Here is a 16,305-nt window from a genome sequence, read left to right on the forward strand (position 1 = left end):
TTTTCATATTTGCCACCGTGTAGGGCTAATCTAATTTATCTAATTCAAATCCAGTAATTTTAAAGTATCTGTTCAATATTGTTTTTTCAGACACTTTTCATTCCCATTTCTTAACATTTAATATATAACTCTTGATTATAAATATATATTTCAGATATACTTTCTGAAGTTTTCTTTTTGTCATGGGTTAAAAATTATCTGTATCAGTCTGTTATTACTATGAAGATGATAATTATTAGTAGAAATGCTTATTTTAATTAGGAAAAAACAGTTACTGTGAACTATAGATTTAAAAGGTGAAGTTTTAAAGTAAATAGATATTTTCTTCTGTTTGCCTAATCACAGTTATTTCAAATTTTATTTCAGTTATTATTGATAACTGCAAAACTTCATGTAGATTTTAATGATAAAACATGGTGCTTAATGTTGGGGTTTGAGAGGTTTTTATTCTTGTATTAAAAAAACAATAACAAATGCTTATTCTCTGTGATTTTCAGCTTTTTTGTGAGTCATCTAATTGCTGAAGACCAGAGGAAATTAATTGCAGTGCTTCCCTTTCTTACAGAATATAGTCGTTTTGAAGCTAAAATACATGATTTACGGGAACAGATGATGAACAGTAGCATTAGTTCAGGATCAGGATCTCTGCGAACCAGCCAGAAGAGATCCCTATATGTCAGGTAATCATCTTTTTCATGGTATTGCTGGTGTGTTTTTCTGCTTTTCTGTAGACTTAGTATTTCTGTATTTGCATTTATATACAATTATTTATTCATCATTGAACTTTGATATTTACATGAAAAATATATTAAAAATAAAGCTTAATTTAGGTCGATTAATATAATACAGCTGAAAAAGAAGTACTAGCCCTGAGAACCCTGTGTGACCTTTGAAGAGGAGCTATTACTTGATTTTTGTCCTGCCTCTCAGAGAGATGAGAGTCCTTCAGCAAAAACCTATTAATTCCTTAAGTCAGTGTATGTGAAGTCTTAAGTTGCTTAATTCAGTTTGTGGTTTTGTGACAGTAGTTTTCATATTCTGCCTTTTTAGGTTCTTGAGTTCAAATTATAGTCTCCCTTTACTTAAGATGGAAATCTGTCAAAGTGTATTTCCTTCATCTTACTTCAGTTGTATTCTCAGCTTGTGTTAAGAAATCTTGTTTCTGTATCCAACAGCATTTTGTTACAGAATATTTTCCATGGTAACCAAGAGAGAAATGCATTAAAGTAAATTAACTGAATATTCTTCATTAATTTATTCATATAAAATTAAACATAAAGGAAGGTAAAAGGAAGTGGAAATATAAAAGAGCATAAATCAGTTAAGAAAATTCATGATTTCACTGGGAAATTGTGGCAATGTGCAGCTCATTAATATGCCAACTAACTCCTACATCAGTTAACACATACTGATAAAGCATAATGTTTCAAGAATGGAATGTGGGTAACAGGATTGCGTGTTTAAAAATAAATTGATTTTTGAGTTCCCTGGACCGTCTCATCTCTGGATTGAATCAGGGCCAGCAGTAGCCTCTTGGCAGGGGCCAGATTATTTTAGTAGAGGAGGTAAGAAAGACTCCGTTTGTGCTGGTGCTTGGGTTAAACTTGGTTTAAAATGCTGTAAGAGCTCAGTGGCTTACCTACTAAAATCCTAGGCTCAGAGGCCATTGGCTTTTCCCATCTGAAGCCGATACTGGTTTGCTCGTGGTGCTGTATCTGTTGAGCTGAGAGAGAGAAAGCAAGTCTTACACGAGGCCATTACCTGAGTCATTGCATCTGAGCTCAGAACAGTCTCATCCCTTTGCTACCTATTGCTGAAGGCTTTGAAACAAGTGGAGCAAATTACGCCTTGGGGGCTTCTCTTTAGATTGCCTATGACATGTAGCCCTTGCGTTTTGACCTATTATTTTGGTGACTTTATCTGGATTTTGGTCTTGCAGAGCTGATCTTGTTCTTTTCTTTTGTACTTTGTCTGCTTTAAATATTTTTCGTGGTCAAAGTTTAAATCTCTAAGGATAAATGCTTTAAATACTAAGGAAAAGTGCTTGATATCTCAGTTACCCATGTCTTAGAATTTCCACAGGTGGGTGCACATATGGATATTGTGGTAAGATTGTATTCATTTCCATAATCCCAAGATTTATCACTTTAGCCCTTACCATATAACTAAGCATAAGCAATTCTAAATGCTTTTATTTTTCTTGCTTAGCTATAGCCTGATTAGGTTCTAAACAACTTATGCTCATGTTCACACATTTGTCTGGTATTTTAAGCCACTGACAAGCATTTTGTGCTTATGTACCTTTTAATCCATCGATGGAAGTTGTTATCTGTAAATGATTGAGTTTGAGCTTTTGACTCCCCCAGCTGCAGAAAATGCAGCCTTCTCCAGGTTGTTGGCAGAAGCCTCGTGGAGACTGGTGATTCCTTTTCCAGGAAAGGTTTTTGAGACTCAATCATCAGCTTTTTTATAAGTCAGAACAAAAATGCAAAAAATTCCTCAGGAAAAGTACTTTTCCACCCACATCCCTTAACAGAGGGTGCTGCTCTCACTGAGGGCTTTTGAGATCTGCTCTTGTCATCACACCAAAAGATGCCAAAGACTTGTAGGCAGCTCGGTATGCACAGGATGGGTTCACAGCTGTTCTGTCTAGTTTCTGATGTAATTTTGACCTCACTGAAATAAGTTTTATGAGTCTGTTCACATACTGCTAGATACTGACAGAACATGTTAGTTATCCAGCTTATTCCCTATTATAAGTCACTCTGGTATGATCATTCTGTACTTCTAATTGTATCAATTCAAAGCCAAATTTAGTAACTGACGTTATCTTCTTTCTGTGATGTTTGGTTTTGGATATGCCTTGAGGGATTCCAGTTACATAACGTAATGCTGAATTGGATGGTAAATCCAACAGCAAAATGTTGATAGGCATTCAACCACAATTGTGGAAAACCTATCAAATAGAAATACTCACTCTGGTGATTTCTCAAAAAATTATGGTAGCAAAATAGCAAATAAAATCAGATACATCATTGTGTCCCTCTAACTGAAATTGGATATCTTTATGACTAGTCTAAACAGCATTTTGGGAGTGTGATGTAATATTAAGGAAAAGATAACTATGTTTGCCTGAAAATACAATTTGAAGTACAGTGGAAGATTTTGCTTCTTAATTGTATGTATATCAGTATGTAATGAATATCAATATAACAAACAGTCCTTGGAGGACAATACAAATACAGCAATTCAGCAGCAGCTAATTTGTCATTTGCACATCTAATTTCCCCCTGACTAATTAAGATGTACTGATTTAATGGCCTTCTCTTATTTTTCATTTGTATTTCTTTTAATCTCTATTCTTAGAGGAGATTATCTCATACAATGTTTATATTTTTGCATCTGAACTGTATCTATACACTCTCCTCCTTCATCTACAGATTTAAAAAGAATGTGAAAAAGTGAGATACTTTCATGGTATCATGTTTCTGGGATAACACATTGAAAGGGAATAAATGTGTTCCACTTTTTATCTCATCTTGTATGCCAAATCTGAGTCTGTGCAATGTGTGCGGAATTCAAACTTGAAAATTCCTTTTCCCTCTGTGCATTTTTATAACCAGCATGATACATTACAGATTCAGACAATGGTGCTGATTTCTGCTTGAATCAGAGCAGAAAATGGTTACATCTCCAAGTGGGAGAAATTTCACAGTTTTTAAATCATTAGGAATTTTTAACTAAATCCATTGGAAAATAAGATCTGGCATTAGAACCAGGCCTGAAGAGTGCAGTCGCCTGCAGGAGGAGTTCAATTGGGCATCCCTATGTTATTCTGAAAGTTCACACATCTAGTTTCAAACAGTATTACCATTTATCTGGAGTGAAGAGCACATGTTGATAATATGTTTTAATCCATTTGTGCTTCCACTGCACTCGTGTATTTTTTTTCTTAAACATTCAACATGCATTTTAATGTTCTTAGGCTCAGCTCACTGCTCATATAATTTTATATTCAAACTAAATCTTAGAAGTTAGAAGTGATATTGTAGAAATTGTTGCTTGAATGCTAACAAGAATTCTCAGGAAATAAATTTCACGATGCGTTTAATTAATTCAATGAAAATTTACACAGCTTGAATCTGCATTAAAATTATATAATGGATTATATGCAATTTATTTTGAGATATGGAACGGTATTTGTCCAGAGTACTACTTTAACAGACGTACAGAATAAGCCTGGTGGAATAACTACTAGGTGCATAATTTTCTTACGTGCAGTATTTGCACTATTTCAAAGAAAATGAGGGTTCTGATTTTTTGAAAAGAATCAGGATGTCTCAACTGTTTTATGGAATTAAACTGAAAGGTCTTATAACAGAGGTTGCACTGCTGAAGGAAGATGGTACTTCAGCCTTCAGGCTCTTTCAAAAATTGAAAGCTTGAATTTTATTATAGATTTAACAAATGAACAGTATTGAATATTTAAATATAGATCATGTATTATGAGAGTGAATGCTTTGAAGCCCTTTTAGAATGTCTGTCTTGTTCTACACTTTTTAGAAAACATTTATTAAAACTTTTAGCCCTTTATGAAAAATTTTTGATACTTTTAATGGCCACAGAAAGTCATGATGTCCCAACCAACTCTGATTTTTGCAGTAGACCTTGTGCTAAAGATGAATTAATCTAACAGCAAATGTTGATTTTTTTTTCCCTGTAAGCAATTTGTCATTGGTTATGAACAAATGCAGTTCAAACCCAAAGAAATACTGTCAGTGCTTTAGAGAGGCAAAATTCACAAAGCTAAAATACCTTTTGGAGCACACAGTTGTGACTTAGATACTTACATGGGTTGAAAAAAAATTCTGAGACATTAAAAATTGTGCAGAAACAGGTACATAAGACTAGCATTTTGGATGAAGAAACTAAGTTTTGAGAAGGTAAAGGACACTATATTAAGTCATCACGTAATCTATTGATACTGCTTTGTGATGGACTTGGTATCAAGTCTCTAAATTGAGACAGGATATTGTTTGGAAAGTGCATTGCTGGCAAACACGTGAGCTTGCAGATAAAATAAAGTTGAGGATTTTTTGGCCTGTGTCCTGCAGGCACGTCTCACTTTATGTAGGTGAGGTTCATACACCATTTTCAAATTTAAAAAAAGATTGTCTTATATAAGAATACAAGGCGTGTTCTTAGGAGCATCTCTTACAGCTTGGTAAGAGGCTCCTGTCATCATTCATTTCCACATCCTCACTAAACCCTCGATTGTGCTGGGAGAAACATACTGCAAGTCTCTTCAGTTCCTCAGGGAACCAATCCAGATATAAACCGATCCAACTGGGAGAAAAGAAATCAGTTTTAACCCAGATTGGTTCCTCAGTATGGTGCTCCATGTGCCTTTCCAGACAATTGTGCTTTCATAAGTAAGAAGGTGGAAGGAGTCAGTAGAAAGCAGGCAGGAATATGGGTATGGGTAATAGTGGACTTGAATAAACCAACCTTGCTGGCAAAGGGAAGGTTAATAAAATTGGACCCACACAGCTGGTGTTCTGCTATTGCTGGTGCCTGTTATTTGAAAACAGAGTTACCTTAGAAAAAAGGATGAGGTTCTGTTGAAATATTTGGGAATTTTCCAAAAGAATGCACGTAAGGTTTTCTGCCTTCTGGTGCTGCAGAGCAAAGTTGTGTTCAGATCATATTTCTAACTTGTTCTCTTTTTTTTTCCCCTGCAACCCTTTGAGCAGGATATTGACTTTTATTTTAAAGACAGACAGTAATTTTTCTTTACTAAAATAATTCCAATATATAACTTGATATAAAATAATGCACCTTAACAGAACTTTTGACAGCACCGTATGCTTCAAATACTTGCTTGCCTTTTTATATCCTAGGCTGAGATGTAACTTGCTCCGTGCAAAGTACTTATTGAATTGTAGGAAGCATCTTCTATGGACCTTTTGGAAAGAGTTTTGCTTCTGTGGAGTTTTGCTCTGGATGAACTTTGTTCTTATTCACTAAAACGTACAAATGTGTGTGGATACTGTACTGAATGTTGTGTTTGTGTGTGTGTATGAGAGAGTATGTGCATTCAGCATTCTGGTTTTAAACAACTGTCAGAATGATGCAGTCATTTATGAACAACGGAGGCAGCTTGCTTCAGATTTTGTGCTACTTATACTCCCGTGCTTTTTTTTTCGTACTTTTGCTATGTTTAATTTTTTTCTTTTCAATGTAGAGCTCTGTTTGATTATGACAAGACTAAAGATAGCGGCCTTCCAAGTCAAGGATTGAACTTCAAATTTGGCGATATTCTCCATGTCATTAATGCTTCTGATGATGAATGGTGGCAAGCACGGCAGGTAACTCCAGATGGAGAAAGTGATGAAGTTGGAGTTATCCCAAGCAAACGCAGGTATGTCGTATTTTATTGACTTGAAATGTCTGCTATTGTATATGCTTTGTGTTAAGTCTGTACTGCATCATGCACTCTTTTTTTTGCAAAAAAAACCAAAAACCAAACCACAAAAAAACCCACAAAACCAACAAAAACCTGTAGTGGGATTCTGACTAACTGAATGAGAAGTTCATTGAAATCCTACTTAGTCTTATGAGTTGCATGCTGAAGTTGATAAAGGTGGTCCAAATCCCTATCTCTGTTCTCCCTGTAAGCAAGATATGGGTTTAATAACATTACATGTGGGTTTAAAAACATTTCACTGTTTACATATGAAAACATGCAAAGTAAATTTAATTTGAATCATGACGCTGTCATGAATTCTTTCTACCCAAACCCTGGAAAACTGGCAAGCCTCACTTTGGTGGCCAGAGTAAACGGAGACAAGGTATTTTTTGGTAACCAGAGACACAAATAAAAGATGAGGTGGTCTGAATCTTAATATCCGCTGTTGATTCATAATTGAGACTGTTCACTCATTTCCACATCCTCACTAAACCCTCAATTGTGCTGGGAGAAACATACTGCAAGTCTCTTCAGTTCCTCAGGGAACCAATCCAGATATAAACCGATCCAACTGGGAGAAAAGAAATCAGTTTTAACCCAGATTGGTTCCTCAGTATGGTGCTCCATGTGCCTTTCCAGACAATTGTGCTTTCATAAGTAAGAAGGTGGAAGGAGTCAGTAGAAAGCAGGCAGGAATATGGGTATGGGTAATAGTGGACTTGAATAAACCAACCTTGCTGGCAAAGGGAAGGTTAATAAAATTGGACCCACACAGCTGGTGTTCTGCTATTGCTGGTGCCTGTTATTTGAAAACAGAGTTACCTTAGAAAAAAGGATGAGGTTCTGTTGAAATATTTGGGAATTTTCCAAAAGAATGCACATAAGGTTTTCTGCCTTCTGGTGCTGCAGAGCAAAGTTGTGTTCAGATCATATTTCTAACTGTAAGGTTTTCTGCCTTCTGGTGCTGCAAAGTTGTGTTCAGATCATATTTCTAACTTGTTTTCTTTTTTTTTTCCCTGCAACCCTGTGAGCAGGATATTGACTTTTATTTTAAAGACAGACAGTAATTTTTATTTACTAAAATAATTCCAATATATAACTTGATATAAAATAATGCACCTTAACAGAACTTTTGACAGCACCGTATGCTTCAAATACTTGCTTGCCTTTTTATATCCTAGGCTGAGATGTAACTTGCTCCGTGCAAAGTACTTATTGAATTGTAGGAAGCATCTTCTATGGACCTTTTGGAAAGAGTTTTGCTTCTGTGGAGTTTTGCTCTGGATGAAGTTTGTTCTCATTCACTAAAATGTACAAATGTGTGTGGATACTGTACTGAATGTTGTGTTTGTGTGTGTTATGAGAGAGTATGTGCATTCAGCATTCTGGTTTGAAACAACTGTCAGAATGATGCAATCATTTATGAACAACGGAGGCAGCTTACTTCAGATTTTGTGCTACTTATACTCCCGTGCTTTTTTTTCTTACTTTTGCTATGTTTAATTTTTTTCTTTTCAATGTAGAGCTCTTTTTGATTATGACAAGACTAAAGATAGCGGCCTTCCAAGTCAAGGATTGAACTTCAAATTTGGCGATATTCTCCACGTCATTAATGCTTCTGATGATGAATGGTGGCAAGCACGGCAGGTAACTCCAGATGGAGAAAGTGATGAAGTTGGAGTTATCCCAAGCAAACGCAGGTATGTCGTATTTTATTGACTTGAAATGTCTGCTATTAAAATGTCTGATCTGACTAATACATATATTGCATATGCTTTGTGTTAAGTCTGTACTGCATCATGCACTTTTTTTTTGAAAAAAAAACAAAAACAAAACACAAAAAAACCACAAAAACAAGAACAAAAACCTGTAGTGGGATTCTGACTAACTCAATGAGAAGTTCATTGAAATCCTACTTAGTCTTATGAATTGCATGCTGAAGTTGATAAAGGTGGTCCAAATCCATATCTTTGTTCTCCCTGTAAGCAAGATATGGGTTTAATAACATTACATGTGGGCTTAAAAACATTTCACCATTTCCATATGAAAACCTGCAAAGTAAATTTCATTTTGATCATGACACTGTCATGAATTCTTTCTACCCAAACCCTGGAAAACTGGCAAGCCTCACTTTGGTGGCCAGAGTAAACGGAGACAAGGTATTTTTTGGTAACCAGAGACACAAATAAAAGATGAGGTGGTCTGAATCTTAATATCCGCTGTTGATTTGTAATTAAGACTGTTCACTTAATGTGTCATGTTTTCTCTTTGCGCCCTCTGAGTTCGTTGAACCTATATCATAACAAAATACTCTGATACCCTCACAGCTCATTGCTTGAGAAATAATACCCTACTTTCCCATAAAGTCTGCCATTAGCAGGCTTCCATTTTCTGAATGTGTCATCAGCAATAAAAATCTGTGCTACAAAGGTACACCTATATGCTTACGTTGTAACAAGTAGTAACTTGAAGTTCTGGAATTTTACTGACTTACCATTTTTGTCTATGTTTGTGCGGTAGAGTTGAGAAAAAAGAACGAGCCCGTTTAAAGACAGTGAAATTCAATTCCAAAACAAGAGGAGATAAAGGGGTGAGTTAATAAAGTGCTAGTTACATCTGGCGTTGTGAATGGTAACATTTTTCAGTGGTTTATGCACTCAGACTCAGTTTCGGTTTTTAGTGAGAAGATTATATCCTGTTAGATAGAAATAAAATAATTTTGAACACCAAAACAAACTTTAGTTGCCAAAACACTGCCAATTGTTGGAAGGATTTGCTTAGATATATATACACACTATCATTAATAATGGAATGTAATAGAAGTTGAACGAACTAACCAAGTATTGAATAGAGCCATTTATAACAGCACTGCAAATGTTTATAAAGCAGTTTAGACCTTTAGGATGGATTGTACTCCTGGACACCCTTGTTTCGGGAATTGGCTTACTACCAATTGTCAGAAAAAGTAAAATGTTTCTCTCTTTGAGGCTTTTTAATTTATCTGGCGAACAAGAAAATAAAGCTCAACAGGGTCCCTGTGATGAAATGGGGTTTTATGATGTGCTGTTAGGCAGACAGCGTAAAGTAACTTCTAAGTTACAATTATGGATGTAGCAGCTTTAAAGACTTCCACACAAGGTCATAGGCCAACAGAAGCTTGAGGTAACACCCTTGCTGACCAGAGTCAGACTCTGTCTCAGCTGTTTTCTCTCACCACCACTCTCTATTGGTGCAAATACTGATGTGGCTGGGCTCAAATCATACAGTAACCAATGCAAATGAAAAATAACCTGATCCAAAAGAAATCCTGCTTTTAATTTTAGCCAGTCCCTTGATGCAGCTCACAGCATGACATGCAATCGCTGTCTCAGTACGCATGATGGGAATGAGTGGTGAGAAAGCAGGGTAGCTACTTAAGTAGTAATAGGAATGTTTGTAGCCGAAATTATAGCAATTTCATAATGATAAAGCAGCCATTTTTTTTTATTTTATTTTGAGGGTGGAGCTTTTTTGCAATGTTTTGGTCATTTTGAAATTTGAGAAACAATTTCACAACCTTATAATTTCTACCAGTAGTATATAACTAGTAATTTCAAGATTTAGGTATATGCATTTCAGATATAAGAGCTTTCTAAAGTAATGATATATTGTCATTTTTAAAATCTGAAACATACTTTAGGACCCTGAGGAAGGTGTTTCTTAAATAGTGGTTATTTTTTTAATAGCACTAAGGTGGTGACAGTAGTCAGTCATTATTGTCAATCCCAAAGATTCCTTTTTAGTTATTTCAGTTAGTGTTTTCATAACAAGAACAATCACATACATAAAGTATTAAAGCTTCAATACTTTATCCTGATAGTTTAGGATTTTATACTTTACAGACTGTCAAATCCATGGGTACATCCTCCTGCTACATGGCAAAGATTTCAGTTTAGTTTATTAATGAAGAAAATGTCATGGTTTTTCCTATAACCATTCATTTAAAAAAAAATACCTCTAGTTATTTTCTGATGTACAATTACGGTACTGCCTTGAGCATTCACTGGATTGTTTGCAGGTTTTTTCTGTTTTGGTACATTCATATTTTGCTATCGGAATAAAATGTTATCAATTGATGTGGTGATTTTTAACCTGATCGTTTTTGCAATTTGAGTTCCCTTCTAAGAAGTCACATAAAGTTTAAAAACATTTCACTGTTTACATATGAAAACATGCAAAGTAAATTTAATTTGAATCATGACGCTGTCATGAATTCTTTCTACCCAAACCCTGGAAAACTGGCAAGCCTCACTTTGGTGGCCAGAGTAAACGGAGACAAGGTATTTTTTGGTAACCAGAGACACAAATAAAAGATGAGGTGGTCTGAATCTTAATATCCGCTGTTGATTCATAATTGAGACTGTTCACTTAATGTGTCATGTTTTCTCTTTGTGCCCTCCGAGTTCGTTGAACCTACATCATAACAAAATACTCTGATACCCTCACAGCTCATTGCTTGAGAAATAATACCCTACTTTCCCATAAAGTCTGCCATTAGCAGGCTTCCATTTTCTGAATGTGTCATCAGCAATAAAAATCTGTGCTACAAAGGTACACCTATATGCTTACGTTGTAACAAGTAGTAACTTGAAGTTCTGGAATTTTACTGACTTACCATTTTTGTCTATGTTTGTGCGGTAGAGTTGAGAAAAAAGAACGAGCCCGTTTAAAGACAGTGAAATTCAATTCCAAAACAAGAGGAGATAAAGGGGTGAGTTAATAAAGTGCTAGTTACATCTGGCGTTGTGTATGGTAACATTTTTCAGTGGTTTATGTACTCAGACTCAGTTTCGGTTTTTAGTGAGAAGATTATATCCTGTTAGATAGAAATAAAATAATTTTGAACACCAAAACAAACTTTAGTTGCCAAAACACTGCCAATTGTTGGAAGGATTTGCTTAGATATATATACACACTATCATTAATAATGGAATGTAATAGAAGTTGAACGAACTAACCAAGTATTGAATAGAGCCATTTATAACAGCACTGCAAATGTTTATAAAGCAGTTTAGACCTTCAGGATGGATTGTACTCCTGGACACCCTTGTTTCGGGAATTGGCTTACTACCAATTGTCAGAAAAAGTAAAATGTTTCTCTCTTTGAGGCTTTTTAATTTATCTGGCGAACAAGAAAATAAAGCTCAACAGGGTCCCTGTGATGAAATGGGGTTTTATGATGTGCTGTTAGGCAGACAGCGTAAAGTAACTTCTAAGTTACAATTATGGATGTAGCAGCTTTAAAGACTTCCACACAAGGTCATAGGCCAACAGAAGCTTGAGGTAACACCCTTGCTGACCAGAGTCAGACTCTGTCTCAGCTGTTTTCTCGCACTGCCACTCTCTATTGGTGCAAATACTGATGTGGCTGGGCTCAAACCATACAGTAACCAATGCAAATGAAAAATAACCTGATCCAAAAGAAATCCTGCTTTTAATTTTAGCCAGTCCCTTGATGCAGCTCACAGCATGACATGCAATCGCTGTCTCAGTACGCATGATGGGAATGAGTGGTGAGAAAGCAGGGTAGCTACTTAAGTAGTAATAGGAATGTTTGTAGCCGAAATTATAGCAATTTCATAATGATAAAGCAGCCATTTTTTTTTATTTTATTTTGAGGGTGGAGCTTTTTTGCAATGTTTTGGTCATTTTGAAATTTGAGAAACAATTTCACAACCTTATAATTTCTACCAGTAGTATATAACTAGTAATTTCAAGATTTAGGTATATGCATTTCAGATATAAGAGCTTTCTAAAGTAATGATATATTGTCATTTTTAAAATCTGAAACATACTTTAGGACCCTGAGGAAGGTGTTTCTTAAATAGTGGTTATTTTTTTAATAGCACTAAGGTGGTGACAGTAGTCAGTCATTATTGTCAATCCCAAAGATTCCTTTTTAGTTATTTCAGTTAGTGTTTTCATAACAAGAACAATCACATACATAAAGTATTAAAGCTTCAATACTTTATCCTGATAGTTTAGGATTTTATACTTTACAGACTGTCAAATCCATGGGTACATCCTCCTGCTACATGGCAAAGATTTCAGTTTAGTTTATTAATGAAGAAAATGTCATGGTTTTTCATATAACCATTCATTTAAAAGAAAATACCTCTAGTTATTTTCTGATGTACAATTATGGTACTGCCTTGAGGATTCAATAGATTGATTGCAGGTTTTTTCTGTTTTGGTACATTCATATTTTGCTATCGGAATAAAATGTTATCAATTGATGTGGTGATTTTTAACCTGATCGTTTTTGCAATTTGAGTTCCCTTCTAAGAAGTCACATAAAGAAAATGGCTTAAATACTTCAGATATGAAAAATCACTTAAAATAACGTTGCCAAGTTCTTTGGCAGATAACTGCATGGGTTTGGAATTTGTCTACCAGGAAGCCGCAAACAGTTAACTTAATTAACGATGTATTTGAAGTAGCATTTTGACAATAGCGAGTTGGTGCAGAGCGCTGTGTGCTCGCGTAGCACCAAGGATGTGCATGGAACACTTGAGTGGAAAAGCAACTACGCTTGCCATTGATACAGAACTGCAGTTCTTTTCCTTTAGTAACATTTCATTTTGCACACTTACGCTGTTCACAATCTTTTGCTTCAGCTGTAAATGTTTTAACGTTACAGTTTATCCTTAAATTATTCTTCCTGCGTTTGTCATGGTGATATTTTTCCCAGTAAATTGTCTGCACTGTACGTGTCCTAATGGACTGTGTGCCTTCCCGGGTCTGTGAAAATATGTGAAAATATTCCATGGACAGGATGAAATACCAACTTTGTACAATTCTTCAAAATTTCTACATTAAAACCTTAAAGAACCTCCCTAGTGATGGCAAACATTAAAATCCATGTTCCTTTTATTTTAAGGAAAACTAAAAAATCTGGAGCAGAAATGGTTATTTTTTTTCTTGTTTGTTCATTTCATATACACATTTATCTCACTTTCTTTGCTGCTTCTGTTTTAATGTATTCTTGCTTATGATGCCTGTTTATGATTTGCAGTGGGCTTATGAAAAATTTAATACAATTACTATGCATTTTCAACTAATAAGCAATCCTCTCTAGCTTTTTATGATCATGGTATCTTTTAAAAATAATCCTTTGGCTAATCTTTTATGCAAAATCAGTATATTATTACTTTATTACTTTTATTTTCCCCTTTTTTTTTGTGCAATGGAACTGACTCTGACCATTATACATGCAGTATATAAAATTTAATATTTGTTCAGTAAGATTTACTGTACATAAAGTGAAAATAATTATTGTTATGAAATACATTCAAAACTAAAATGAAGAACATGATTATGTTTTATGAAGTACAATGAATCAGCCACTCCTTTTTATTTTAACTGCAAATTGCAGAGTCTCACCACCTCAGTTAAACTTAACCATTTTAGCTTTGTTACATTTATTTCCCCTATTATTTTGCCCAAACAGAGGGATTTGTCCAAATAGAACTACTATATAGCTGTGAAACTTCACTTTTTGAAATTCATGATACAGTATTTCTCAGTGTACTCAGCAAAGATCTGCTCCTCTGGGCATATTTCTTTGTTGCCCTCATTCTGTTGATTGCATTAATTTTTCTGGTTATGAGAAATCAATTGCAATGACTTGTTGACTTCAGATAGAGAAGGTCAGGAGGACCATAACCTAAAAGCTTGCCTGTGCCAACTGTGGTTCCAGCAAGCATATGATTGGCTTGAAACCAGTTCTTTTGTCCATATGTCAGGTTTATAATTTACCAGTTCTTATGGTGGAATGACAGTTTTAGTTGAAGACAGATGCCAGCCAATTAAAGGTTTTATGGATTTCCTACTTAACACAGTACTGCTGGTTCCAGAGCTCAGCGTCACCAGTTGTGCCCCCGTGGTACCATGTGCCACTTTAACACCTGGTAATTTTAACTAAACTTTTTTAAAGAACAGTAATGAAAATATCACTGGATGTTTCAGTATCCAACATTGCCAGCAAGTCTGTGTTAAAGCAGATGGCCAGAAGGGCTGTTAGCAGTCCAGCAGGATGCAGCTTGTGTCTTGCACTATAGGCATTCCCTTAGGAAGGCCAAATGCCAGTTTTGTAATTGTACCAAACAGGGTGGTCCATCTCTGAAAAAACTTTGTCCTATTTGACACCCCCAGTTGTTACTATATTTCATTCCATATTTAATGCTGGGAGAAAAGATAATATATCTTTTTGCAACTGTGTTGTATATACTAGAGGAAGATGAGCTCGCGCTGGCTGAAGACAGACAGAGAATTACTTGAGAGTAAACATGCTCCAAATTTTAGAAATGGCTGTTAACAGAGTCTTCAATGTATGAATTGAAAATATTTTTAGTTTTTTCAAACTAGCCTTTAAAAAATGGTTCTGTAAAAGTTTTATTACTTCCTGCACACGTGGGCTCTGCTTGGCTTAGAAATAAACAGCCCCCCTGTGGCTTACAGCCTCGAAACCAAGTTCATGTACTTACTTTTGCCATCCTTTCCATAATAGAGATTCTGCAAACCAAATGAGGAAAACATGGCAAATTTCATGTCTTGGCAAAAGTGGTAGGATGATTCACTGAAGATGAAAAGAAATTTCAGCTGGCTTCAAGTTAGCTGTATTAGTTCTAGGCATATTTGCAATAAAAATGTTACTGATTTATTTATACATTGAGTTTCTTTATTGACTTGGAACAGCAAATTAAAGTTGCTGTAGTCACATAGTGTCTTCAGCAGAAGGCATGGCAGATATTACTAAATTTTGTGTTAATTATACCTGTGGACATACGTATATATGAATGAAAATACTTTGATGCTCTCCTCACTTAGACAAAGAGCACAATAATAGTTTATATTCAAACAGGTGGATATCTATATATCTGTATAGGTAACTAGAAATTTTTATAACAATTGAGATTCAGAAATTCTTCAGCAACACAAGCAGTTAATGTCAGAAGTTGCTGAACATGATCCTTGGACGTACAGACTCTTTCATGTGCTATTTCCCTATAAATGCACCTGTAAAAAAATTATTGCCACAGTAAACAAATGAAATGAGTTTGTATCTTTTTAAAGTTAATGTTGGCATTGGGATGCAGACTTATGTAGAGCAAAGTCATTTGTTTCAATCAACTGCAATGTATTGCAATTGAAACAAATACAGTTTGATTTGGTTTTTTTATTGTTTGGATATTTCAGCTAGACATGTTTCTTTTTTCCCATTTCACTGTTACTTAGTTTTATCATAAGATCATTCAGCACAATGCCAGCTTTTATCTTCCATCTTTCTTTAATGTACGATATGTTATTTAGCAGTTGTCACCAAAGTATTTACAGTTTTGCCTCTGCAGATGGGCAAATACTTGTGCTGTGCTGTTATGATGTCAGCTGTTTGCAAAAGCAGTATAAAGCCTCAGCCTTTTTAAAAAAAAAAGATGTAACCCCTATATTAGATCCCATCAGCAATTTAATTGACTTGGAGTTTATTACAGTTTGGCCTTATAGCAGCCTAGTTTTTTGCATCTTTTTACACTCCCAGCAAGCCTGATTTTGTGAAGTGCAGGTCAGGCCATAGAGGAGGACCCAGCCTGACAGCTCTCTCGGTAGCGAGCATGTGAAATACAGAGGGTGTGAGCAAAGCCATGATCCTGATCTCTATTTTTAATGAGCGGAGAAGATAATGTTAAACTGGAATATGCACTGCATAATGTGGTTATAGGAGTCAGCTTCCACAAAGCTGCTGGTCTGGGCCTTTGTTCACACAGACATTAGACATCCTTTGTTTTGCCCCTCCTTCT

The 16,305-nt window shown here is 35.4% G+C and overlaps 1 protein-coding gene across 15 annotated transcripts in view; it reads left to right on the forward strand.

Annotated features, from left to right (window-relative positions):
* The window catches only part of DLG1 (discs, large homolog 1 (Drosophila)), a 134,751-nt gene that overhangs the window by 101,525 nt on the left and 16,921 nt on the right, over positions 1-16,305 (forward strand). For 8 of the 15 annotated variants that reach the window (XM_014945881.1, XM_014945871.1, XM_014945872.1 and 5 more), the window contains 3 exons: positions 566-680; positions 6,245-6,421; positions 11,150-11,219. In XM_014945881.1, the coding sequence (XP_014801367.1) occupies positions 566-680; positions 6,245-6,421; positions 11,150-11,219 (362 nt within the window). Of the gene's footprint in view, positions 1-565; positions 681-6,244; positions 6,422-7,992; positions 8,170-8,989; positions 9,060-11,149; positions 11,220-16,305 lie in introns of all 15 variants that reach the window. The other 7 variants (XM_014945883.1, XM_014945884.1, XM_014945886.1 and 4 more) reach the window with 2 other exon arrangements.

This window comes from Calidris pugnax, unplaced genomic scaffold, assembly GCF_001431845.1.
Source record: "Calidris pugnax isolate Ruff unplaced genomic scaffold, ASM143184v1 scaffold111, whole genome shotgun sequence".
NCBI classification, from domain to species: domain Eukaryota; kingdom Metazoa; phylum Chordata; class Aves; order Charadriiformes; family Scolopacidae; genus Calidris; species Calidris pugnax.